At 44.0% G+C, this 27,819-nt stretch overlaps 1 protein-coding gene across 1 annotated transcript; it reads right to left on the reverse strand.

The window, feature by feature from the left end:
- Positions 1–219: 219 nt before the first annotated feature.
- Positions 220–27,819, reverse strand: LOC110491116 (collagen alpha-1(II) chain). Its single transcript, XM_036947343.1, has 53 exons — positions 27,505–27,819; positions 23,210–23,229; positions 22,910–22,942; positions 22,072–22,104; positions 21,824–21,877; positions 21,259–21,360; positions 20,569–20,646; positions 20,068–20,112; positions 19,684–19,737; positions 18,900–18,953; positions 18,081–18,134; positions 17,804–17,857; positions 17,566–17,619; positions 17,395–17,439; positions 17,222–17,275; positions 16,587–16,631; positions 16,087–16,140; positions 15,618–15,716; positions 15,446–15,490; positions 15,206–15,304; positions 14,967–15,020; positions 14,737–14,844; positions 14,553–14,606; positions 14,159–14,257; positions 13,980–14,033; positions 13,240–13,338; positions 12,993–13,046; positions 12,747–12,800; positions 12,398–12,451; positions 12,219–12,272; positions 11,942–11,986; positions 11,687–11,785; positions 11,402–11,509; positions 11,222–11,275; positions 11,018–11,071; positions 10,823–10,876; positions 10,281–10,334; positions 10,073–10,180; positions 9,824–9,877; positions 9,651–9,704; positions 9,371–9,532; positions 8,697–8,804; positions 6,422–6,529; positions 5,824–5,877; positions 5,025–5,132; positions 4,857–4,910; positions 4,630–4,737; positions 4,444–4,497; positions 3,707–3,814; positions 3,318–3,606; positions 2,920–3,107; positions 2,397–2,633; positions 220–2,210 (listed from the first exon to the last, which is right to left on the reverse strand). The coding sequence occupies exons 1-53, from the start codon at positions 27,596–27,598 to the stop codon at positions 2,064–2,066; spliced, it is 4,263 nt and encodes a 1,420-aa protein (XP_036803238.1). The 5' UTR covers positions 27,599–27,819; the 3' UTR covers positions 220–2,063.

Below are 27,819 nucleotides of genomic sequence, written 5' to 3' on the forward strand. Positions count from 1 at the left end.
CCCTTATTCTATACTTGGCAATAATAAGAATTTAATCTTAGAACAATCTGGCGTTAATATGATAGTTTGATGTTTTACCTTCCTGATTTGCCCTTCACGTTCGGTCAAGAATAACTCTAAAAGATTTAAGTAAACTAAAATGTGACATTTGTGATAATGTCAATGTAGGTTTGTAATAACAAGAATAATTTCCCTTTTAAAGAAGAATATCACTGTTTAGTCTTTTCAGTCTAATTTTTATTGCTCAGAAGAAAGATATGGAGAGGTACAGAGAGGAGAACGGCAGTGTAGAGGATAAGGGAAACAGACAAGCGGATCACCAAACGCTGACAAACACCTACGTGGCCATGTCTTGAAGCATCATTAAAACATTACTGTTAATGTACAAAATACTTCAATTCCATTCAGCACATCATTTTCTCTACTGTATTTATGCCTTCTAACAAAAAGAAGCCAACCATGCCTGACGCCACCCTGAAACCAGTGAATGAATACAGTACTTTCATTTCTGTGTTATGACATTCTCTCATAGGAAAACACTCACACACAGTCGCACACTCACACATGCATACTTACACACATGCCATGCACTCACATACATTCAAAACGGGTAACTGACCTCTCAACAACAACAAACAAAGTACACAGGCCTTGGGTTCAGTTAACAGAAAAAGCTATCCAACCCTCATGCCTTTTCTGTACTTATTTAAAAGAAACTCAGTTAAAAGTCAACTTAATTGTTACTTGGTATTTTCTTTTTATTTCCAATTTACATCAATTAAAAGTGTAACAAAATAAACAAAACAAAAAAAAAAGATCATGATCATAACAAAAAAATATACACACCCTCACACACACAGAGACAACCCACCCTGGTTGTTTGGGCGGCTCTCCTTGGAGTCCCGTGATTCTATTTGTGGGGCATGGACTCAATAGGGTACTACCCAAAGTCCCTTGGTTCTCTGCTTTGCCTGGCTGCACCTGTCCTCCAGGGTGGGGTGTGTGGTGTGAGGCTAGTGGGAATTGGGTGGGGGTGGGGGGGGGGGGGACAATGGGCAGAGACTGAATTCTAGAACTCATAGCACCTTCTGAAGATGGAGCAACCCAAAGCAAAGATGGCCGTTCAGCCCCAGTTCCACCCAAAAGCACATGTTGGTCAGCTCAAGATTTAAGGTGAATGTTTTCACTGTGTTTTTCAGCGTGAGGTAGCTTTAAACAATCAGGATGACTACAATTTTATTAGAAAATGTAGGTTGTTTGTGAACTGAGTAAGATATTTTCCTCTAATGGACAGTGAAAAGGGTAAAAGACAATGGAAAAATACATCCCAAATGAATCCTCATTTTGCAAAAAGTGTTGGTGTGCATATATCTAGACACATGTACACACACAATGTGGAAATATATATAAAACCATCTGGCTGTTTATAAACACACTTTTACAACACAGAACCACAGATTTATAATGCACAGTAAAAGTTTCTCTCCTTGTCTTGATGGTAAAAAACATTTGGAGCACTTGGACTTGCTTATAATAACTGAAAATATGTTTTGGTCCACATTGATTCAAAATGGCATATTTGTAGCTAGGTTGGGGAGGAGACGGGGGAGGGAGGTGGAGTAGAAGTGGGAGGTTCTAGGTCTTCTGTGGTAGGATGGGCTTGTGTTGCTCTTATGGTGAAGCTCCCCAGTCCTATTGTACCTAACCTCTGCCCATGTAAGGTTTAGACAATAAATAAGTGACATCGAGTCATGTTTCTGTTTCTTCATCACTCGTCTCTTGGCTTGGTCCCTCTTCCTCCTGGCTCATTCCCGTCAACTGTGAGCCATGGGAAACATGACTGGATCTCCAGAAGTGGGTTGACAGGGAATGCTGGAACGCCGGTGCCCTTCAGTGCTAACATCCATGGAGTACAACTTGGAGAGCACTTGGCCAGAGAAACAGTTTCCTTCTTTTTTTTATTTTTTAAAGTCAGTCTTCTTTTTTGTAGAGTGTGTGTTTTGTTTCATAGTTGAGTTATTTCTTTCATATTTGAGTTTTTTTGCCGTTGTGTTTATTTGACTTTACAAGAAGCAGACTGTTCCCACATCCACACCGAACTCCTGGTCCGCTCCTCCAATGTCCATGGGAGCAATGTCCACGATGGGCAGACGGGAGGTCTTCTGTGTTTTGTACTCGAAGACAGTCTTTCCCCACTGGCCTGTGTGTTTCTGTGGGACGACAACAGAGACATGTTGAAGCACACTAACCCTCTATATATTCCCATAGACTACAATAACAGAAAAATTGCTTTTTTATTTTTTTTTACTGTGACTGCACTGTGCCTTCCCCCATGGTCCTACTTAACTATGTCCATCCTTTCCTTGACCTAACGTGACAGTGCCTATCCCTCTCACCTTGCAGCCATCCTCCACAACGCTGTAGGTGAAGCGGCTGTTTCCCTCAGCTCTGATCTCCACGTCGTTGGAGCCCTGGAGCAGCAGAGCCTTCTTCAGGTTGCCCGTGGATGTGTCCATATAGGCCACGCTGTTCTTGCAGTGGTAGGTGAGGCTCTGAGACGCTTCCGTGGACAGCAGCCTCAGGAAGGTCAGCTGGATACTGGCAGCGTTGGTACCGTCCTCAGCGTAGCTGAACTATACAGGGAGAGGGAGGGTTAAGTGTGACATGGTAAGGACGAGTGCAGTCGCAAAAATGGCGGTCATATGGAGGTCATAGGTTTATGGATGGTAGGATTTTGTTATGTCTATCAATTATCTGCGAGGCTGAAATATAGGTTTAATTCATAAAAGGAAACCCTGCGGAAGGGTTTGACTGATGATCAGGATAACCCTTGAAATGAAGTTCTACTAAAGGAGTTGTTGTTGATGTTTCACTCAAAGGTGCCAGTGACATTATTATTGATAGCGAGAAGAGACTCACGTGGAATCCTCCATTCATGGTCTCTCCGAACCAGACATGTTTGCGGTCGTTGCTCTTGCTTGTCCACCAGTTCTTTTGAGGCACGTTGGCTATGCTGGGGTACACACAGGTCTCGCCAGTCTCCATGTTGCAGAAGACCTTGATGGCATCAGCTGTGCTACCAATGTTAGGATCCACCCAGTAGTCACCTGAAGAATGAGAGGAGCAGAGGAAAAATTGTTCAAACCCTAGCACTGTTTGGACTGATCATGTTATACACGTGTTCTTTCCTTTCTACACTGTATATTTTGGGGGAATCTTCCTTGATGAATAAAAAACAAAATTCCATAAATCCATTTCTATCTTTTCTTTCCATTCACTCTATCTTTTCCCTCTCCTCTGCCCGTTCCCCCACTCACCGCTCTTCCACTCTGGGTGGCACAGTTTGAGGTCTCTGCAGGTGCGGGCAGGGTTCTTCTGGCTACCATCAGGGCTGCGCAGGTTCTCGATCTGGTTGTTGAGGGACTTGAGTGTGGAGTCCACCTCCACGTCGTGCTGCCTCAGGGAGCTGGACGCCTCATCAGCTCTCATGTACCTCAGGGGATCCGGAGACTTCTCAGGCTGAGACAGGCCAGCAAAGGCAGACATGTCGATGCCAGGGCCGGGAGGACCAGGAGGACCAGGGGGTCCGGGGTTACCAGGTGGACCCTGAAGGAGGAGAGGAGATCAAATATGAAGACTTTTGCTGCTACATGTACTGTATATATAGTATATTCAGGTAAGTCTAAGGTTGACAAGCGTTACTCACAGCAGGGCCAGTTTCTCCAGAACGACCACGAGGTCCAGGGGGTCCGAGGGGTCCAGGCTGACCGTTAGATCCATCCTTACCAGCGGGGCCGACTGGGCCAGGGGGTCCCTGAGGAGATGGATAGGGTGGGTCAGTCATGGCTCATACATATGGATGCTAGCATAGCATGAATACATGTAAACCTCCCTTTAGTGTTTGGTTTCACATTGTTTTAAACTTTTACCTGATATAACGTTTTTGTCCAATTGTTGTTGATTATGTGTGAGAGTACTCTCGCTTTAATTCAAGAACAACCTGCTTATTGGACATTACAAATTTAGCATTTATCTCACTTTGGGTAAAAAATGATTCACGTTGTAGTGGCCAGCCCTTTCCCTCTCTTTATCATGTAATTCATTTTAATGGATTATTTTAAAAGTAGTAACCTCTCCCGTCTGTCTTCCATTCTTCCATAGCGTGTTGTAATCACAAAAGCATTAGCCTTTCTTGTTATCATAGAATAGGCTAATTAAAAACACAGTGGCTATTTCCATCCTCCACTTTATCATGGTGTTGGAGGATTATAGCTAGATTATAATTGGTGTTGGTGGATTATGACTAGCCTGTGCCCCTCATTATCATAGCATGGGATAACTACTGTATAGGAGTAGTCTCTATTTGTCTCATCAGAGTATGGAGGGATTAGAGAAGTGTTCTGTTCTTTTCGCCACCTCTTCTTCTCTTTTGTCTGGACTCACCTTAGCACCACTAGGTCCGGCAGGTCCAGCAGCTCCTTGGTCTCCAGCGGAGCCCTGTTAAGATAATGACGACAGGAAGTCAGGGAACAGAACTTATTCCACATTGAAAGTCAGGCATTCTACTTCTATGTAGATAGAGAGGTATAATAACTGGTGTAGCGTGGCCAGAGGATTTGGGTGACTTACTGGAGGTCCGGGAAGACCCTGCAGACCGGTGAAGCCACGGTGTCCCTTCTGTCCCCTCTCTCCTGTCTCGCCAGCCTCTCCCTTGTCTCCACGGGGTCCTTGGGGTCCCTGATGTAGAGGCAGAGGATGTCAATCAACTCAGTGTGCCAATGCAGGTACAGCTACAGTAGGTATAGTTTATTAGAGAATGGTATGTGTGTTTCACAATGAGGAACATTGACACTCACAGCCATTCCTCTAGCGCCAGCTGGCCCAGCGGGTCCGGCAGGCCCTTGAGCACCCTAAAAACAAGAGTGAGGTTCTTCCATTAGTCAGGCTAACAACAAGTACCATCAATTACAAAACACCAACATTTCTCTCATTCATATTGTGTGTAGTTTTGTAGGGGTACTCACTCCCTCTCCTCTGTCTCCCTGCTTGCCCAGGGGGCCGACAGGGCCGGGGGCACCGGGAGCGCCAGGGGCGCCAGGTGCACCTGCAGGACCAGTGTTACCACGCTCACCCTACAGGTGGAGAGAAGATCATAGGATATAAGGACATTTCGAGAACATTTGATATCTTATCCATCAATTGGACTGATTGGTTTGATTGGTGTATAATGCAGGTAAGTAAGCATCTCAGCAAACCCAAATTGGTTCTGTGAAAGTGCCTGAAACATTTGTTAGGATGTGGCAAATATTCTCATAACACAAAAACGGTCCAGTTGTGCTGATGATTATACGATGTTTGTATAAAACATTTGTCTGATGTTGCAAGAACGTTCCCAGAACACATTTCATTCTTCACTGGTACATTGTGTTGTTACATGACCTGGAAACCTAATGAGAACGTTTGGAGAATGTTCTGTGGTGGTTGTTACAGATGTTATGCACAACATTTTTGTGAATGTTAGAATATTTCATTTAAAACGTAAAAAAAAAATAATAATAATTTTGTTATCAGGAACATTATTTGAACGTTTTTGTGATTACCATCCTAATGTTAGATAAACCCTAACTAGAACTTAATGGGAATCTTAGCTAATGTTCTGGGAATGTTTGCACTTTGCTGGATTTCACTCCAAGGTCTACTACACAGCGTGTTATTTGTCACATGCACCGAATACAGCAGTTGTAGTCTATACCTGTTGTATTCGGTGCATGTGACAAATAACATTTTATAGAATAAAATACAATTTCATTTGGAGTGTCTCACCTTGACTCCGGTGGATCCATCTCTACCAGGGGGCCCATCAGATCCAGCGTTGCCCTGTGAGGTAGAGACAGAGATTTAAATCAATACATGAAATGTATTGGCTTCCAGTCCTGAAGTAGCTGCCAAAGCAACATGTTTGGGACCCATGGGTTAATGGTGCTGTAGAAATACAGATGGCTGTGGTTGTTGTTTGCGATTGACTATGGTTGTGTTTTTTTGTTTTCTGTTGTGTCATTGTTTGTTTTGGTTGTTATTGTTACAGTTGTGGTGATTATTTAAATGTTTGTTTTATGGTTATTGTATGTGTGTGTGGAGGGATGGGTGTTCTTGTTTTGGAAAGTCGCTGTTGTTGTTCTGGTGATTATTGATGTATTTTTATGTTGTTGTTGTGGGTGTTGTTTATGTTGCTGTTGTCGTTCCTATGGTTCTTGCAGTAGCTCAACCCAGAGGTGTAATTATATTGGCCAGCTGGTGGCACTATAGTGCAGCTATGGCCTTTATCCCGGTAATTGCTGCGTGCAGCTACAGTGGCCTATATTTGTTATTGTTGTGGTTTATGTTGTTGTTGTGGCCTGTGTTGTCGTGGTTTAGTTCTGACCTCTCTTCCGGGCTCGCCAGAAGGTCCAGACAGTCCAGGAGGCCCCACAGGCCCAGGGGGTCCACGGTCACCACCAGCACCAGGAGCTCCCTGCTTACCGGGCTCTCCCTGGGACACACAGAACATCAGCGAATAAGTGTCAGACGTCATCACTATAGCCACAAGGATGTAACATTTGACTAGTCAATGGGTTAATGGACTTAGGTATTGATTTGCATGCAAAGTAGGACTATAGCAACTGGCTAAAAGTCCCTATGTGGGAAAAGGCAGCAAAAGTAAAGCAGCAAAACCCCAAAAGAAAGTCTGTTGTAGGTCGTAGTATGATGGAAATGAAAGTTCTGAATGCATCCACGTTACAGCCAATTAGTCACTGAGTGATTGACTTCTTTGTGACAGTTTTAAGGAGAAAGAATTCTGGATGTAGATCTGTCATATTGAACGTATGTGGATATCAGGACTCCATGATATAACAGTCTAACAATATTCTGGTAAATATGTTGCTTAGTTACCACTGAATGGTGCAGGACTAGTGGGAGTTACAGTGGGCAAAAAAGTATTTAGTCAGCCACCAATTGTGCAAGTTCTCCCACTTAAAAACATGAGAGAGGCCTGTAATTTTCATCATAGGTAAATTTCAACTATGACAGACAAAGTGAGAATTTCTTTCTCCAGAAAATCACATTGTAGGATTTTTTATTAATTTATTTGCAAATTATGGTGGAAAATAACTATTTGGTCAATAACAAAAGTTTATCTCAATACTTTGTTATATACCCTTTGTTGGCAATGACAGAGGTCAAACGTTTTCTGTAAGTCTTCACATGGTTTTCACACACTGTTGCTGGTATTTTGGCCCATTCCTCCATGCAGATCTCCTCTAGAGCAGTGATGTTTTGGGGCTGTTGCTGGGCAACACAGACTTTCAACTCCCTCCAAAGATTTTCTATGGGGTTGAGATCTGGAGACTGGCTAGGCCACTCCAGGACCTTGAAATGCTTCTTACGAAGCCACTCCATTGCATGGGCGGTGTGTTTGGGATCATTGTCATGCTGAAAGACCCAGCCACGTTTCATCTTCAATGCCCTTGCTGATGGAAGGAGGTTTTCACTCAAAATCTCACGATACATGGCCCCATTCATTCTTTCCTTTACACGGATCAGTCGTCCTGGTCCCTTTGCAGAAAAACAGCCCCAAAGCATGATGTTTCCACCCCTATGCTTCACAGTAGGTATGGTGTTCTTTGGATGCAACTCAGCATTCTTTGTCCTCCAAACACGACGAGTTGAGATTTTACCAAAAAGTTATATTTTGGTTTCATCTGACCATATGACATTCTCCCAATCTTCTTCTGGATCATCCAAATGCTCTCTAGCAAACTTCAGACGGGCCTGGACATGTACTGGCTTAAGCAGGGGGACATGTCTGGCACTGCAGGATTTGAGTCCCTGGCGGCGTAGTGTGTTACTGATGGTAGGCTTTGTTACTTTGGTCCCAGCTCTCTGCAGGTCATTCACTAGGTCCCCCCGTGTGGTTGTTGGATTTTTGCTCACCGTTCTTGTGATAATTTTGACCCCACGGGGTGAGATCTTGCGTGGTGCCCCAGATCGAGGGAGATTATCAGTGGTCTTGTATGTCTTCCATTTCCTAATAATTGCTCCCACAGTTGATTTCTTCAAACCAAGCTGCTTACCTATTGCAGATTCAGTCTTCCCAGCCTGGTACAGGTCTACAATTTTGTTTCTGGTGTCCTTTGACAGCTCTTTGGTCTTGGCCATAGTGGAGTTTGGAGTGTGACTGTTTGAGGTTGTGGACAGGTGTCTTTTATACTGATAACAAGTTCAAACAGGTGCCATTAATGCAGGTAATGAGTGGAGGACAGAGGAGCCTCTTAAAGAAGAAGTTACAGGTCTGTGAGAGCCAGAAATCTTGCTTGTTTGTAGGTGACCAAATACTTATTTTCCACCATAATTTGCAAATAAATTAATAAAAAAATCCTACAATGTGATTTTCTGGATTTTTTTTCTCATTCTGTCTGTCATAGTTGAAGTGTACCTATGATGAAAATTACAGGCCTCTCTGATCTTTTTAAGTGGGAGAACTTGCACAATTGGTTGCTGACTAAATACTTTTTGCCCCACTGTATATGAACCTGGATTTAAAGAGAGCTTAACATACAACTGGACCAGTAAGAGCAATGGTTCCATAACAATGACCTTTCTTTCAAGTTCATAGCCTACTGCAAGTGTGGTAGTACTATCAGGGGTGAGATACTCACAGAAGGACCAGGAAGGCCAGGGAAGCCCCTCTCTCCACGCTGCCCAGGCAGACCAACAATACCACGTGTCCCAGCCAGACCCTGGGGACCTGAAGGACCATCGGGACCCTAGCGATAGAGAAGACAATAGGTCAGTTTAATACATTGACTTCACAACTCCAGTTCCAGCTCATTGACTTCACAACTCCAGCTCATTGACTTCCCAACTCCAGCTCTAGCTCATTGACTTCACAACTCCAGCTCTAGCTCATTGACTTCATAACTCCAGCTCTAGCTCATTGACTTCACAACTCCAACTCCAGCTCATTGACTTCACAACTCCAGCTCTAGCTCATTGACTTCATAACTCCAGCTCTAGCTCATTGACTTCATAACTCCAGCTCTAGCTCATTGACTTCATAACTCCAGCTCTAGCTCATTGACTTCATAACTCCAGCTCTAGCTCATTGACTTCACAACTCCAGCTCATTGACTTCACAACTCCAGCTCTAGCTCATTGACTTCATAACTCCAGCTCTATCTCATTGACTTCATAACTCCAGCTCTAGCTCATTGAAATTAAGTGATAGACAATCAAGGTGGCTGAGTTGGTGTTACTAAGCCTACAAGGGGTAAAAGGCTGGGTGGCGTTTCCTCCATGAGATATAATATAAGAGTGGAGGGGGAAGACTCACAGGGAGACCATCCCCTCCAGCATCTCCCTTCTCGCCAGGGGCTCCAGCAGCTCCACGCAGCCCAGCGTCTCCCTGTCTTCCTGGGGTTCCAGAGTCACCACGAACTCCCTTAGGACCGTCTTTACCAGCAGGACCAGCGGGGCCAGCAGCACCAGGGTTACCCTGAGAGAGGGAAACAGAGAGATGCAGCATGTTTCAATCACACAGATATACACAGGTAATCTCAATGAAAAGGTGACTTTCTATTGTCTATGGATACTTGTGATGATGTGATACTCACGTTAGGCCCGGGAGAACCAACTCTTCCAGCAGCACCAGGGAAACCAGTAGCACCCTACCAACATGAGAGAGGGACAACACAATATTTCAGTAAAAGCAATTACAGAACATAACATTTTATATTGTCACTTACTATTGGGTAATAATCTCTTATCATTGGAACTGTTGACTTACAGAAGCCCCCTGGGCACCACGAGCTCCTTTAGGTCCAGAAACACCAGTGGGACCCTGGAATAAAAAGCCACCAGAAACACAATTAGACAAAGAAACAAGAACAAAGAAACAAGAAGTGCATCAATTGTGTTCTCAAATACTCTTAATATCTTATAGATTATAGAATGGTAATGTCTTGGGCAATAAGACATCTGTCTCTGGGACATACAGCTATTTTATATCTCAAAGTTAATTTTGAGGGGTACCTACCACAGGTCCAGGGGCCCCAGAGGGTCCTTGAGGTCCATGGGCACCACCATCTCCCTTCTGTCCAGCCTCGCCTAACTCTCCCTTGGCTCCAGGCTGACCATCAGCACCCTGGAGGATGGAAGATGCAGGTCAATAAAGATCCAGTGTTTTAAATGGATTTGATTATTGTTTGCATTGAAACTGATGTACTTAATGTGGTTCTACTCACAGGTGGCCCAGCGAAGCCAGCAGGCCCGGGGGGACCACCCTCACCACGGTCACCCTACAAGAAGAGAGAAGGGCTCAAAACAGGTGCCACAGAGGAAGACATTCTGTACATGTATGTGTCCCTGTCCATCAAGTTGCAGGTGCAGTTTATTTAATGTGAAGGAAGCTACAGTATACTCAAGAAGTTAACCATTTTGGGATGAAATTAATTCTGAGGGAATCAAGATGGTGTACTTGGAAATTATTGTACTATTCATAACTGTATATGCTGGGAAACTTGGATAGTGAGTGGTCTTTGAATCAATATGAACAGTATCTTCAGATCAAAATGTCTGGTGACTTTGACTAAATATTTGGATTTGTAGAGCTCTACATTGTTTCATGGCAGGGTCTGGTTCTCTAGTTTCTTCCTGCTCTCTGTACTGTAGTGAAGGTAGTTTGCACTTTGTACATTTCAAACCTGGGCATGTTGACAACATGATTGATTTAATACAAATCTAAAAACGGACCATATGAAATTGGAGGCAGAGAGATACAACTTACAGGAGCACCACGGGCACCAGCAGCTCCAGTTGGGCCAGAAGGTCCACCCTCACCCTGAGAGGGAAGGAGAGAGTAATGACAAACCCAAACTGTACACATACAGTACATTTTTTACATTACAATCATCTGTCAAATAAACATTAGACCATACACCTAATAACAGGTGAATTTTGTCATTCTTATGGTAATTCGCACCTTTATGCCATTGGGACCAGCTGGGCCAGGAGGACCAATGGGACCACTCAAACCCTGAGGGGGAGGAGAGAAGACAGATGAAGAGGAGAGAGATGGAGTTATTATCGACCTCACTTGGGGTCATTAGATCATTGTATTTTAATATGCTGACAGAGTTGGCACAGGAGAGTGTGGCTATGTTCTCTGTTTCTGCTGAGTACTCACTCTAGAACCGTCTTTTCCAGAAGCGCCCTCAGGTCCTTTCTCTCCATTGTCACCCTGTAAGACACAGAAAACCATGGCATCTTAGTATGTATCTAGCAGACATCATGATATAACCTTGCAATCCACTGTCTAGTTTTCTACGACTATGATTAGAGTATATTTTTTAGGGTTGTTACTCACTCTGTCACCCTTGGCGCCGGAGATTCCACCAGCTCCCCTCTCTCCTGGCATACCCTGCAGACCTGGGGGTCCCTGAGCTCCAGCACCACCAGCTGGCCCAATGGCTCCCTGTCAGAGAGGGGGAACATGGATTTGGAAGTTGGCTGATCACACTTTCTGATGTTTCTCTCTTCAGTAGTGGCTTTGTGATTGTCAGACTATAGGGACTCAGAAGTTCTCCAAGTGCCCAATAAAAGCAGAAACTCTTATTGAAGATGAGGTTGGCCGAAGGGAGTGGCTCTTAACCTTCGGTCCATCACTTCCAGGAGTTCCAGGGAGTCCACGAGGTCCCTGCAGACCCTGAGGTCCAGCACCGCCTCTCTCACCAGGGAAACCACGCTCGCCCTATAAGGGAACAGAGAGACAGGAAGTGAGAGGCAGAAACAGGAAGGACTACAGATGTAAAGGTTTGACAAGTAGATGGCGGTGGCTGTGTAGATGATTATGGCAGGGAGAGAGAAAAACATCTATATCAGACTCATTGTAGAAATGAAAACTCACTCTAGGTCCTGTAGCACCAGCAGCACCAGCCTCTCCAGGAACACCCTACAGAGAGAGGAGAGAGACATTGTAGCTGCATATTTTTACAGTAGATAAATAATATGTTTTAGAATACAGCATGTGCTTGTGTTTGCTAGTATAACTTGATCAGGATAAAGTGCTGAGGTGTGCGATAACAAATGTGACGTGAGTAACATGGTTAGATGTTCCTAATGTGTTCAATCAATCAGGGACCTGGATAGGCCTGGTGTGTTGCTGTGACAGTGTGGACACTCACCGCATCACCAGGCTTGCCTCCCTCTCCTGGGGGGCCAGCAGGTCCGGGCAGACCCTGAACAACAACACAAGACAGTCAGTGACTTCCTATGACATCATAAAAAATGGACATCAAGTTATTCTGAATGGAATATGGAACAGTTATGTTCTAGCCGATCCAGAAAAGTCAGGTGAACTCACCTGGAAGCCTGAAGGTCCAGCAGCTCCTTGCTCTCCTCTCTCTCCAGCAGGTCCCTAGGATGGAAGCACCTCAGATGATCAAAAAAGGTGATCAAGTGATTGACACAGCACCCTGTGGAGCTGTGTGTAAGTTTGGGAATGCCATTGCATTCTCATGCTCAAAGAGAGATGCTAGCTATTACAGATACTATGGCTACACTTATGTTATGAGTGCACCAAATACATTGATTATATCACTATGGGGTGCAGTTGTCATGTCTAAAATAGATGTCGCCTTAAGAACTGTCTAAAATACTTTATATTGCTTTGTTGTATTTTACAATATGTCTGTCAGTGGTTGAACACTTACAGGAGGGCCAAGAGGTCCAGCAGCACCAGTCTCACCATCTTTACCAGCCAGACCCTGTTCAGAGAGAGAAAATGTATCAGTTCTTCATGAACCACCACAGCAAAGGAAAGGATCGGTGTCAGATCCTCCACTGTTTTACTTCTTGAAACTTTGTGGCGGTTAAACACCAAAATTGCACAGATGTTAACTCAACTTCGCTAAGACCAAGGGATACAGGAAGGTCATCTAAAAGGTTAATCTACTTACGATCAGACCTTGACGACCCACAAGACCCTTCTCTCCTGCCTTGCCAGGCTCACCCTGTTGAAAGAAAAGTACACTGGTCAGTCACAGAGAAGAAGCATGGACATCAAGTGCAAGGGGAATTAATGGGGACGTTTACATAGTTATTTGCCTCTACTGTCAGATACTGTCTGTATCTGGTGCTGGAGGCAAATCTACAGGCAATTTCTTCCCTCTGGGTATCAAAACATTATTAGAAACCTCTACTTACATTGGCTCCCTTTGGTCCGGGGAATCCCATCACACCAGGCTGGCCACGGGCTCCCTGAGGACCAGGTGGGCCGGGGCGACCATCCTCACCAGCAGCACCCTACAGTACCACACACGAGAAGAGAGGAGCAAGTCAACATCACTCGAGATCTCGTTTGTTTTGTATTTTACCCCCTTTTTCTCCCCAATTTCGATTTTGTCTCATCTCTGCACCTCCCCAACCGGCTCAGGAGGCGAAGGTCGAGTGATGCATCCTCCGAAACATGACCCTCCTAACCGTGCTTCTTAACACCGCCCGCTTAACCCGAAAGCAGGCAGCACCAATCTGTCGGAGGAACCACCGTTCACCTGACGACCGTGGTCAGCTTGCAGGCACCCGGCCCGCCACAAGGAGTTGCTAGAGCGCGATGAGCCAAGTAAAGCCCACCCAGCCAAACCCTCCCCTAACCCGGTCGATGCTGGGCCAATTGTGTGCCACCTATGGGACTCCCGATCACAGACGGTTGTGATACAGCCCGGGATCGAATCCGGGTCTGTAGTGACGCCTCTACCACTGCGATACAGTGCCTTAGACCACTGCGCCACTCGGGTGGCCCCTCCATTGAGATCTTGTACATCTTATACATCTCACGGGTTTAGAAAGGAAAACTGTATTACTGCACCAAATCTTGGTTAATTGTATGGCAAAATGTTTGAGTGGAATACAGTATGTGGTCTAGACGGGAAAAGAGGCATACTTACACCAGGACCAACTTTGCCTTGAGGACCAGCATCTCCAGGGCGACCAGTGAGACCCTGTGAGCATCACACAATGAGAGAGCGTCAACCCAATACATGAAGGCTGACAGGCTGAGCCACAGCTCTTGTTCTGGCTGGTTGTGATGATGGAGGTGGTGGGGACCTGGGGTACTACTACTCACTCTGGCTCCAGGAAGACCAGGCTCTCCTGTGCGGCCGGGGTCACCAGTGCCTCCCTTAGGCCCACCCACACCGGGAACACCACGGTCACCAGGGGCTCCCTGTTTAGGAAGAGTGGAGAGAAAGAGAGGTATTAGTGTTTTATGCATTTATCACTCAAGCTTAAACGACATTGTTTATAAACTGTGACTGGCCATTGTATTAATCACAGCTGCTACAACAGGATACCAGCAGTACAATATAACAGGTTTGGTTGTTTTGAAACTACTCAGCCGTCTACAACATCTTACAGTTAGGAACTCATTAAGTAGACTTGTGATTTTACAACTACTTCTGTCCATTCCTGGATATCAGGTGAGATGGGGCATTGAGAACTGTAAAAGTGTCAAGACCAACCTTAGAACCAGCAAGACCATCCTGACCTGGGAAACCACGGTTACCGGGAGCTCCCTAGAAACAAGGACAGAGAGAAGAGGGAATATTTAATTGATGAGGAATAGGATATGGGAAGAACTGATATGACACAATGACTCAGAAGAAAAAAAACTGTGGTGAGATCTGTGATGGTTCAAATCCTTACTCTCTCGCCAGGAGGTCCAAGTGGTCCAGCAGCACCGGGCTCTCCTCTTGCTCCTCTCTTGCCCTCCTCGCCAGCGGGGCCAGGGGCGCCATGGGGACCTATAGGGCCCTACAGGGGGTGACCAAGAAGATAGCAGATTCATTTCAAACATACTTCCAGGTCCATCTCAGTAGAATGAAAAAGTGCAGATTTGATATGAATGATATGTGTTTCATCAAAACAGAACTCACAAGCTCTCCCTTGGGACCAGCCTCTCCTTTGAAGCCAGGAATACCGGGGTCTCCCTACAACATAAACAGGTGCAAAGTCAAAAACATCTGAAATAGGAGCAATGTTATTCACAGCACATTATCTGTCATGACCCCACCTCCCTGTACACCCTCCAAGACTAACCAATGTAAACCAACCTACAGCACCACCAACATATAATTGGTGTGTCCAGGTTTTGGGGTGAATATAGGGGACTTACAGACTGTCCCTTGGGTCCAAGAGGTCCTGTTGCTCCCTGAGGTCCGGGGGGGCCACGGGGTCCGGGGAAACCAGGTGCACCAGCAATTCCAGAAGCGCCCTACAGAGAGATTAAGTAATTGAATATTACTGACTGAGCAGTAGACTGATAATGAACTAAGAGCAGTGTTTATTTCATGCTGAGTATATAAAGAGTGTAGAGGGTACATTCTACACCCATATAGTGTAAGAATATACTTACAGAAGATCCTTTAGCTCCAGGGATACCATCAGTACCAGGGTTGCCCTAAAGGAACAGAGGAGCAGAGACAAGGTGCAGAGATGAAAATAATGCATCAGTTAATTGATGAGAGATGATCCGTGTGAGATAATGCACTTTAGACTCTATCAAAGATTGCCTGGATGTTACGTACAGAGGCACCAGCGGGTCCAGGAGATCCGGGTGTACCAGCCTCTCCACGGGGTCCCTGTGCGCCCTCAGTTCCACGTGCACCAGTGGGGCCAGCTTCTCCCTGTAGGATGGAGGAGATTCAGAGGACCATTAGGACTGCTCTGTTATTTAAACTGTACTCAGTGATGAAGTCAAATGGTATGGTGATTGGAGCTCATTGTCTCCAAGAGATGTGATCGACAAATCTACAGTGACTGTTCAATGTGTCCATGAGGTAGAGTGACTCTGAGAATCTCATCTCATTGCAGCTTATCATTATTGATCATCTTATTAGAGCTGTTCGCTAATGTTCTAGTGAAATTAAGTGTTTCACCTGATGATTGGGAATTCATCAGACACACCGTTTGTCACATCAATAGGCTTCCATTGGGTTCAATAATGTTATGACTGACATGATGCATGATACAAACATAATGGCAATTAGTACAAACCTTGGCTCCTGGGGATCCAGGGAAACCGGGTGCTCCAGCAGGCCCAACAGGCCCCTGTAGGGATCAGAGGTCAGTTAACAAACGTACTAATTCCTGATTTTGCTATTATTGCACAAAAATACAACATTGAAGAAACAGTCAAGCAATTCTGAATCTATTCAAACGTTTTTGAAAATGTGTACAATTGTGATTGTGTTGTAATACATGAAGTGCATAATTGATTTCTGCATTGCATTGATGGTATCTTGTACAGCAGTGGTTCCCAACCCTTTTCGGCTACTGTACCACCAACTGAATTTAGCTTTGCCCGGAGTACCCCTGAAGTGCATTTTACCAGTAGGCCTACGTTCTCATGAGTCTTCTTAAGTACCCCCTGTGGATAGGTCAACTACCCCCAGGGGCCCTAGTCCCCCTGGTTTGAAACCACTTTTGTACAATAATAATGAAAGCTATATGTCTTTGAGACAGTGAGGAAGCAACACGAAGAGTGCAATACGTACGGGAGGACCAGCAGGGCCAGGCAAGCCATCATTACCTCGGGCACCCTGAGGAGAGAGCAGACAAGGGAGACATTATGATGGTACAGTACTCTGGGTGTTTATCAATGGACACATTTACACCATTGAGCAGGTTTACCTAAACATAATTATAATTTTGACTAATTGATTTGCTACACAGCACATATTGAGTAGGTCTTCATCAGGTGTCCACATTAACCAAAGAGAAAGTCCTAAACAATGGGCTGGGATTGTCTGGTAGGCTAGTGTACAGAATATCACTGGGTCTGGTTAGGATTGTCTGGTAGGCTAGTGTACATAATATTACTGGGTCTGGTTAGGATTGTCTGGTAGGCTAGTGTACAGAATATCACTGGGTCTGGTTAGGATTGTCTGGTAGGCTAGTGTACAGAATATCACTGGGTTCTGGTTAGGATTGTCTGGCTAGTGTACAGAATATCACTGGGTCTGGCTAGGATTGATTGGGATTGGGGACATGAATCCTCAAAAATATTAGGCATATTATTCCGGGCTTTGGATCATTTGGTGTGTAATTACCTGAATTGTTGAGTTCATGTATTATTCAAGAGTGCATTTATATCAGAGAGAGTTAAAGGCACATGTCTGTGTTAACTCACAGCAGAGCCAGAAGGTCCGGGACGGCCTCTCTCGCCAGGCAGACCACGTGGTCCCTACAGGATACAGAGACACAAGATGAACACTTAGCTTGGTCACGTTCAGCAAAACAGTAGGTGATAAGGGCTTTTTACTCATATTATTCTGGTAATGCACAGGTGTACCGCTCTCTTACCATTGGTCCAGACGCGCCGTTCTCTCCGGGAGCACCACCCTCACCCTATAGAGACGACACAGTCAGTCTGTCAGCCAATCAGACTGCTAATCAGACAGTCAGTCAGATAGTCAGACACAGGAATAGAAATGGAAAGATTTGATGAGTTGAAGATCTAGTTGGCAGTCTTACCTTGGCTCCAGCAGCACCGCCTTCTCCCTTAGCTCCATCCAGACCAGGGTGACCCTACACACAGACAGGCAGACAGGCAGACATAGAGAGACACTTAATCTACAGCCGTCTCATTAGACTGATCAATTAACACTAATTAGCTCATCTATTGTCTTGCTAATCATGTTGAACGTGTAACATCATAACATCCTTTGTGATGGAGTTGTGATTATAAATGAAGCATGATGAAACACCCCACCCTGTGTCCTTTGATTCCAGGAAGACCAGGAGTTCCGGGGAATCCACGAGCTCCCTGAAATGAAGAGATACATTAGATAATAAAGGATTATGTGTGGGATTCATCTGTTAAAGGAACTTCTGTCTTAAGATATTGAATGTTTAATTGAATTTAATTGATCAGGAAATATTAAGATGTAATTGATGAATAAAACTAGAGAGCGATGATCCATGGCAATGGGCTCTAATGTTTTGGACATGGTTTTGTATACTTTTTGGGACTATGTCTCTCTGTTTACCTGAGGTCCTGCAGGTCCACGCTCACCAGCCTTTCCAGGTTTGCCAGCCTCACCCTAAAAATAAAGAGAGGGAGTAATGATTGATTATGATTATAGGTATGATTATCAGGAGTGTATCAACTGAATAATAAATGTCCAAGAGAACTTTTCACATTTTATATTTCAAGCAGATGAATTCAGCTCAGGAAGAGAATGCCCCCTGGTGGACATATTTGTGTACATGATGGGGGGGGGGGGGGGGGGGATATGGGACTGCAGATTGTGGACATAGAGCTGAAGATGATTTAAACTATAGATATTCAATTGGGGACGATGGTAGGCAAGTGTGGTGCTTTGTGGACTGCTTCGTGATACTGTGTCAAAGAGAATCATGCTTGTGGTTTTAAACAGTGGGGGGAAAACAAGGTCCACTCTTCATGATGGAACAATGATGGGGCACTGGAGTATGGCCTGGTCCCAGATCTGTTTGTCCTTTTGCCTACTCCATTCTCATTGTCAAGTATGACAATATCATAAGAAGTTGGCAAGAGAGCAGAAACAGACTGTCACTCAGGCTACTGGAGTATGGCAAGTCAATAGGTGAATGATAGTTTGGGCAGGTGGTAAGAACTTTGTTAATGCGCTCTATGTACATCACACAATTGAAGTAACGCAGCATATTTAGAGCTCTATATGTGATAGTGAAGCCTTTTGTCCTCGTTGTCCTCAGTGTGAAAATAACATGGTGTGTGCTTGTGCTCTACTTGAGAATGGCTTTGACAACAGAACTCAGACCTGAGCCATGGATCTGGTTTTGTTGATGAAGATGACAATACTTACATCACTTCCTGGTTTGCCAGAAGGTCCGGGTGGTCCGTGTGGTCCCAGTGGGCCCTGTTATAAGGAGAGAGAGGTAGTTGTTATTGTTTAGGCTGGAGGTTGTAGGCTTAATTGTTGTGACTAAGAACAAACTAGTGTGAGAAGCTACCTTCCCATAGTTAACTCAAAATAGACAACGCCATTCCACATTTACATAATAACTTCAGTGCCTTCAACCTTGTCTTCGAAGTCTCATTGCCAACTCTAATGAAACTGTTATGTGGCAGGCAGTTCTGTTAAAAAGGAAACCCTGTCTATGTTTATCTGACATTCACAGCATGTAGAGGACGGTGGCATTTTCCTGTTGCTAGTGGTTTGATTTTAATGAAGGGTAAGGATGTTGGTGATTTTCTCTTGAACTCTGGGGGATGGAGGTCCATGTGATCCTCACATAGACAGACATTCCATCCACTTGTACAGGTCAGGGAGTTTTGGTCAAACTGGGTTGCATAAGGTCTTTTTATAGAAACAAAATGCATAAAACTGCTATCAGTGCTGAGGATGAGAACGTATTAATTATATTGCCCGTCTGAGTGGGTTTATTAGACACTTTCACTATAAACCCTAATTTCTCTGTTTCATGTGGTAAGTATGCAATCATATAGCGTACAATGGAAAACGACTCCCTAGATAGCTAATACTAGAATGTGCCGGTGTTGCTGCCAAGGGCTATGCATTCTAATTCTATGTTGTTATCGTGACACCGAGATTTGCGGTGCACCCTGGGATAGTTTTGGATACTCACAGCTGGGCCTGGCTCTCCAGTCTCTCCAGGGTTACCTTGGAAACCTTGTGGGCCCTGGAATTGATTAGAAGGAACATTTAGTCAAAGACATCCTGATAGTCTGCATATTGCTATTGGCTTAGGGTGTCCACAACACGGATCCATACCGCATATTAGGATACAGATAAGCCATAAAATAATGTCTTAACCATCCAATACTGAAGGCTAAAGGGTCAAGTACTATTCTACAGCACCAGTCGTATGTACATAGACATCTAACACAATGTCAGTAGCTATTAGCTATTAAATTACAGTAGCAATTACACAACATTCTCCTTCTGTTGTGGTTACTACTAAGGCTTAGAGAGGTGTCCGGCCCGCAGTAATGAAGGTGTGTATACTTACAGGGGCTCCAGAAGGGCCAGGGGGACCACGGGGACCCATAGGGCCCTACAGAGGGAGAGGAAACACATCATATTTAGAACAATTTATAGCTCAAAAACTGTTGGGATATTTGATAATTAGTCATGTCTTAAGACAAAACCCTTTGAACTGTCAGGCAAGCCATTGTATCCAAATAGCATGGTCTATGTGTCTTATGATGTTGCACAATTAGTTCTCAGCCTGTGGTTGCATGGTGGTATGAGAACAAAGAAGGAAAATAAATACAGTACATGTCAATGGGTTGACGGATAGCATACAGTGGTTCATTTTCACCACAAGGTGGCAGTGTGGCTTCAAGTCTGTAATACAGCATGCTACTACCACCCTACATTCACCATACACCTACCTATCTATTTAGCTTAAAACTATGATTTTAGGTGTTTCATTAATTTATTTTGAAGTATTTTTAACCCCTCTGGATTCTGTTAAGTTAATTTACAGTAACGTCTCCTGTCCCCTTACCATAGGTCCTTGCATCACTCCCATCTGTGCACCTCCAGCTTTCTCATCGAATCCACCAGCCATCTGAGCAGCAAAGTTCTGCAGAAAGGTAAGGGGACATTGTTACTGAATTGACAGGGTCTACAGTAGATTCACTGCCCCCTGGTGTCTACCAAAGCTTTCACAGGCTGTTTTTCTGCCTCGCCTCTGCTCTGGCGCAACAAACGTTATGGTGGCACAATTACTTAGTAGTTGTCAGGAGGTGTAATAATGGTGAGATTGACTGTGGTACAGTAGCTTAGCAATGGGTCATCCATAGAGCAACACATAGAGCAACACATAGGCTTATAGCTTAGTCTCTTTCACACACACACAGTGAGATTGACTGTGGTACAGTAGCTTAGCAATGTGTCATCCATTTTGGTTTCTCGATCCTTATTCTACTAACACATAGAGCAACACATAGACTTATAGCTGAGTCTCTTTCTCACACACACACACACACACACACACACACACACACACACACACACACACACACACACACACACACACACTTCTGACCATTAGAGTATTCCCGATGCTCTACTGCTACAGTCTGTGTGGTGCGGAGTGCTTCTCTGCACCACACAGACAAAGACACAGAGTTTTGTGGTGGTGACGTCCTGCCCCACTGATCTACTGTCCTGTCCTTTGTCTCATGCCACTTACCCCGCCAAGGCCTGCAGGTCCGTTAGGTCCGGGTGGGCCAGGGGGTCCGGGGTTCCCTGGGGTGCCAGGCTCGCCATCTCTGCCTCTGGGGCCAACATTTCCCTAGGGAAAATGAGAGAGGGACAAACGCATTCAACAACGGGTTCAATACCTAAACATGTTCAGTATTATGACTGAATGTTATTCTGTTAGGAATCAATCAACAAATCAGTCAATCAACTGTAATGCATCAATTAACCTTTCAATTTGCTGCATTACTATGCTGGCCAATGGTGAATAATTGCAAAGAACATATTGAGGTGCTTTAGGGATGCATGCCACTATGTTGTTTGAATCTTATTGTATTATTTTAGTCATTATAGAGGAGAATCTTCTCCATATTGGGGAGTTTTTCCAAAATAATGCAGCATATATATCTTACTATCGTGGAGCTAAATTCAAAGTCTCATGCATAATAAACTATGCAGTGATCTCTCACAGCAATTACAGATGTTGAATGGTTAGCCTTGATTTCAGTCCACACCACAGACAGATTCCTAAAAGTTACAGGGATTCTGTGTCTTACCTTATCACCCTTAGCTCCGGCTGATCCACGAGGTCCCTGCTCGCCTGAGGGGCCCTGCGCAAACAAACATATTAGGATGACCAATAGTACTTCATCAAGGATATTGTGCAAGATGCAAATTACAACTCATGAAAGATATTCTGCAAGGCAAAATACAACACAAATCATTTTTCATGGAATATATTTAAACAATTGTCATTATAATTCATAAAACAAATGAGCAAATAAATATATGAGGGCATGTTTACCATAGGGCCTGCTGGTCCATTTGCTCCTACAACCTGGACAATGGAACATAAAGGATAGCTTGCTCAGATAAAAGTAGTCTTGTGAAAGGCTTGATGTCTTTGGTACGGTGTTGGGCTGCACTGATTTGAATAGCTAAGCTGCTGGGAAAGAACATTCCAGGATACAGTGGCCATGGACAATCAGCACAAAATAGACTTCACCAGGGCTGAAAACATCTTCTGCTTGTCAGGGTTCGTTTTCTAAGAATCCTTGCATACCAGTGAATAAAAACGTTACTGAATGGATGTATGGTGATTGGTTTGGATCCGTTATTTCCGAGGAATGTAGGCATGGTAGCTAATCACTTATCAACTGGAGGCTTTGGCTTTCTTGGGATCATATTATTCCCCAAAAGAAGAAGAACAATATGCAAATTGGTCATCCGTAACACTCAATGGAATGTTGCCTGTCCATTCAGTTCATCCAAGATGCTGAGGAGAGTCAACCCAGATACTGACTTGGATAGATTTACTGCATGTATGTGAGTTTTAAGTGAGGCTATTGTAACATTGTCACATAGTCTTGAAAATCTTTATCTGCAGTTGTTCGCGAATGCTTGGCAATGGCATGCATGGGTACTTAAACAGAACCCTCAGTGCCTTCACTTAGATTTGATGGACAAAATAACCTTCTGATGTCTTTCTGAGTAAGCAGGAGCTATCGTGCAGCCCAATAAGCTATCGTATGAATGAACGATACTGAGAAGAAATCAGAGTGTGAGATAATACAAATCAAGAGATCCCCTGTGTCAAGAATAGCAGCTAAATGATTTGACTAAACTGTAAAGCTTATACTTACATCTGCAATCTCGCCGGGTTCCCCCTTCTGGCCCTAATAGAGTACATTAACAAGAAAGTCAGTGGTCATAATTTAAACTCTGTATTAAGACATACTCACATCATGTAAGTCTACGTGTTGTTTAGTCTGAGTGTGTGGATGCAGTGTTTAGATGATCACTTAATACGATACAGTGTGAAATTTGATACATTGTCTAAAATAACACATTGCTGATCCAACAACAGAAAATATCATTCAATTGTGATTTGTCCAGAACAGCTTTCAGTATAGCTATCATATCATCGTTGCCCATGGTCTCACCTTAGCACCAATCACCACGTCTGATGTTGCAGATGGGTGGGATGAGGAAGAGAGAGAAAACAACATTAAAAAGGGTGAACCTGAGACTGACGGATTGCTGTGTGTAGGGGCCAAACCTCCAGGGGTTGAAAACTCCTGATTAAAAGCCACACCTGTGGAAACCAATGGAAACCAAAGACAGTAGTCCAAACCCTAGACTCTGAGAACCATCCAGAGTGCGTTGGAGGGTAAGCTGTAGTTCCATGTTGAGGGAGATGGTGCAGAAGCAAGCAACGCCAGGGGATGGGACAGGTGTTTGGATCAAATCCTCAGTGTGTAGTGGATACCAAAAACATTTGTCTCTATAGCGTATTTTGGAGCCTACAACTGAGAACATTGACGCATCCTATGGAGTTCAAAGCATAAATGGCATTAGGGAGGAAAGCATCCTGTTATGAAATGGCACACAACATGGTTATTATGATAGATTGATGATACACATCCTCAAGTACTTAAAGTCATTACAATTGAGTTTTTAAAGACAATTCAAAATGTTTCAAAATGCAGGAAAATGATTGTTTCAGAAAAGAAAGACATAGCACACAGACAATGACTGAAGTGTGAAAGCAGCTTTGGTTTAGTTGTGTTGTTCGATGAGCAAATATGTATTTTCTACGTTGAAAGTAAACACATTTTAGAATTTTGATAGGATAATATTGAGTATTATAATATTTGACTATCTTTGCATCTCTTCTCTTTGCTAATGTTATATATTGTGTGTTGAGCCTGGGAGGAGGTTGGGTCAAGTCTGGTAAAGTGAAGTACAGTAATGACCCTCCCATGTGTGTCACTGGAAATAGGATCATGTCCATACATAACAGGAGTAATGTGTGACAGGTGTATAAAAAGATGATGCTATAGAAAATGTGTCTTCAGAAAAAGGGCAAAGCAGTCAAAATGGTATGTATACACACTAGTGATGGAAGAAATTATACTTCAGAACCCCAAAGTTGGTGGGACTATCATGTGTTGTCAATCATTGTCTTACTTCACCCAATAGGATCGCTTTGATGTGGTGGGAACGGAGCTTCCATTGGACAAAATGAGACGGTGATTGGCAGCTCAGGATAACACATAGGTTCTGAGGCTTCTTAGCCACCTGACACTAAAATGAAAGCAAACTTAGAAGTGTCTCATTTTCATTATTGACCCTTGTTGTTTCTGGTGGAAAGCAGATTCCACGACTAAGAGATTAAACTCCTCATAAAGTGAACATCCATAGAGAGGGATATCCAGACGACGTTGCAGGTTTAGTCTCCAACCCAAAACAAGCAGGGAAAAAGGTAACACTTTTGAATAGGGAACATCACAGCTAACTACTTGTAAATACCTTTAGTATCAATTTATGAGCCACAAACTCTGTCCTGACTCACATCTGCACACCAAAGTCATGTACAGTACAATAAGCTACTGGGGACCTGTTAACCCCAGTTAACATCTTAACTGCAATTTACTTCCCCATTCAAAAATGTTGGCATGTTAAGGGCGCAGTAATTTATTCATGAATGTGTGAATAAATAAATGACAACCAGTGGGGGTGCTGGCGTCCGCAGGGCAGATGGGGTTGGATGATGATCTCCAGGTTGGATGATGGAGTTGGCACACTCTTTTATCTCCTCGCAGATGATCTCATCACACAACACTGACCCGCTGTCACACACACAGATACGACACGGCTCCGGCTTCCACACATCCTTATCATTATAACGATGGTCATCCTGGATGCAGGAGCCTGCCTCCTCTGTGGCCACCACCGGGGGGTGATACAGAGGGCATGGGGCAGTGATGGGGTGGAGGGTGGTGGTTTGGCAAAGAGGGCACGACAGTGATCATAGTAGATAGGTGAGGGGAGGGAGCATGAGGGGGTGGCATGGGTAAAAAAAAATGGCAGGATAGGTTAGAGGGCAAGCAGGATGGGCATTGCATGCAAGATGGTGGAGGAGAGGGGTGGGGGTCACAGAGAGACAGGGGTGGAGGTGAATGGTGGCAGTTGGGAGGAAGAGGGGGAGGGAGAGAGACAAGTTATCAGCTTAGCATGAGGCCTCATTTACACACCATGCACAGCACACAGCATCACAACACCACAGCATCACAGCATCACAACACACAGCATCACAAAACTCACTCACATGACTGCACACACAGCTTGGGAGAGTTATCACCCACATTAAAGACAGAAGCATATCAGCATAATTAATCAAAAACATATGACATCAATATATCCATCATATCCAGGTGTTAGACCTAATAGACTAATCTCAAAACTCTTCAACATGGATTAGCAGCATGAGCAGACAGGATCTGTCAAGGCATTGGTCTGGGTGGGTGCTGATTCGGGACATTGATTTTACCTGGGGGCCTCAGTCTCACAAGCTCTAACCACCAGCCTGTGGTTTATTTTCATATAACAGCACAGCTCAGGAAGCCTCACCCAGGTTTATTTATCCTGCACGCAAACTGCAAGATTGATTCATTTAGAAGGAAGCCAAAGCACCAGAAACATCCATTCAGATTACAGTAATCATATGCAGAAAGCAGCTTCAATGCAACCAACAAAGAGTACATTTAGCAGTGCCATTTAACGGCAGTAGTAGGTATTTCTCCCAGTGGAGTGAGTATATTTAACCTGTAGGCCTGCTGCACTCTCTGGTGACGAATGGACCTGCATGAATGAGTCCCTCACATTGGGAGTCTGTGCCCAATGACAAGCTGCTGCCCTAAGTAAACAGGGAATCCTTCATAAATTCTCCATCTGGATCGCATAGCTGTGTCAAGCACCAGTTCAGACACATTGGAGAATTAAGAATGGGGAGCTTTCATGCATAGGGTCTCAGGTTTGGTCTGCTAAATATAACGAAATATAACTATTTGTTTTTCTTGCATTAGTGTAAAAGTGGTTCTTATCACATACCTGCTACCAAACTATACCATATAACATGAGTAGTCCATATAAGCTTTCCCCACATAAGGTGGGGTTGGTTGGTGACGTGTCGTTCCACAACCTTTCTTTGAGTTGTGGTGAGATATATATGGACACACGATCCCTAATTCATTACTAAAGGCTTAAACTACCACTACACTGAGCATGTGGCCCCTACATTCTCTTATTCCGGGTACTAAATGGATGAACAATTAAAGCCTATGTAGCACAGGTCCATGAATATGTTGATTATAAAGCAGCACATGATATATTACACGTTGCGTGATGTAGCATAGCCCTTCTCTCTAGCGACATACAGAGAGTATCCTGTTCCAAAGTTTGTTCATAAAACACCTACTCCTCCCTCATTAAGTGACCAACTGCCATTCACTTCCTGATACCCTTTGAGCCTGCTCGTCTGGGGTCAAGATGTGTCTGACCCTGTCTCTTTAAATGATGAACTATTTAATCTACAGTATTTCAGCCACCACCCAGAAACTCAAGCTATTTCATTCGCTCAATTCTAACAAAGAGTCGCCTAAAACAATATAATTATTCATTTGAAATCAGAGCTCATAATGTTGTTTTCTCAGGAGGGTAAAATGCCACTCTGAACAACAGTAAAAGTTCTCTAAATTGCCTAAAAAGCTACGGAACTGCCAAAGCATCTCAAGAGAGCCACTGTGTCTGTCTGATGCAAATAGATTAGTGCTGTTAAATACTGGCACTAGAGAGAGTGCTTGTGCAGCGACGGGATCCACAGTGAATACCCAGTAGTGAAACAAACACACACTTGTTCACCTGGTCCTCCATCCCACACAGATGTGCCTTGATAGCCCCCCAAAAAACTATTTCAATGCATAGGCCCTGTATATCTGCAAACACTTACAATGTAATTAACATGTTGCAATTAACAATATCAAACCAGTATTATGATATTCTGTTCAATTCAATACCATTATTTAAATAGTCATTTCTTAATTTTACATCATGGACAACATAACAGTCCAGATAAATCACATTTAATCTCTGAATTGTATCTGCAAGAATTGTAATTCATAATTGTGCAATTCCTCCAATGACTGACGGATACTTTTCTGAGTATGTGCCCCTCCATCAATGCCAATGTTGATATATCTTGTATGTCATATCATGTTTGCGGCAGTTTTACATTCAACACTTAGCCTATTCATTTTGCAGGCGAGAATTGCGCAGAAACTGCACACATTAAATACCAAGGTAGTGCCACAGTCATACAGAAAGAAAAAGATTAGTTGATCAAATGTTATTCATCAGAAGAATCCAAAAGAAAATCCAACAGAAAGATGTAACTTACGGTCATCCTCTTCCTGACATCTGACAATGGATAGTAAAACAACTTGGGATGCTACAAGTAGCAGAACAGTCCGTGAATCCACAAAGCTGAACATGTCTAAATATTAGACATGCAGGACCTTGGGTGAGGAAAAAGATGGGACAGAGCAGACGCAGCTCTCTTTCAGTGGTGTGTAATGTGTGTTCCCAGAGACTACAAGGGAACCATGCAGTCAACCTTCCAAAATCGAAGTGGAATCCAACGCGGGGCCCCAGCCGGCACTTTACACCCACCGCGTCAGAGCAAGAACCGTGGTTATGTCCACTGTGCCTTCTA

The sequence above is a fragment of the Oncorhynchus mykiss genome, chromosome 16 (assembly GCF_013265735.2).
Source record: "Oncorhynchus mykiss isolate Arlee chromosome 16, USDA_OmykA_1.1, whole genome shotgun sequence".
In the NCBI taxonomy this organism is placed as follows: domain Eukaryota; kingdom Metazoa; phylum Chordata; class Actinopteri; order Salmoniformes; family Salmonidae; genus Oncorhynchus; species Oncorhynchus mykiss.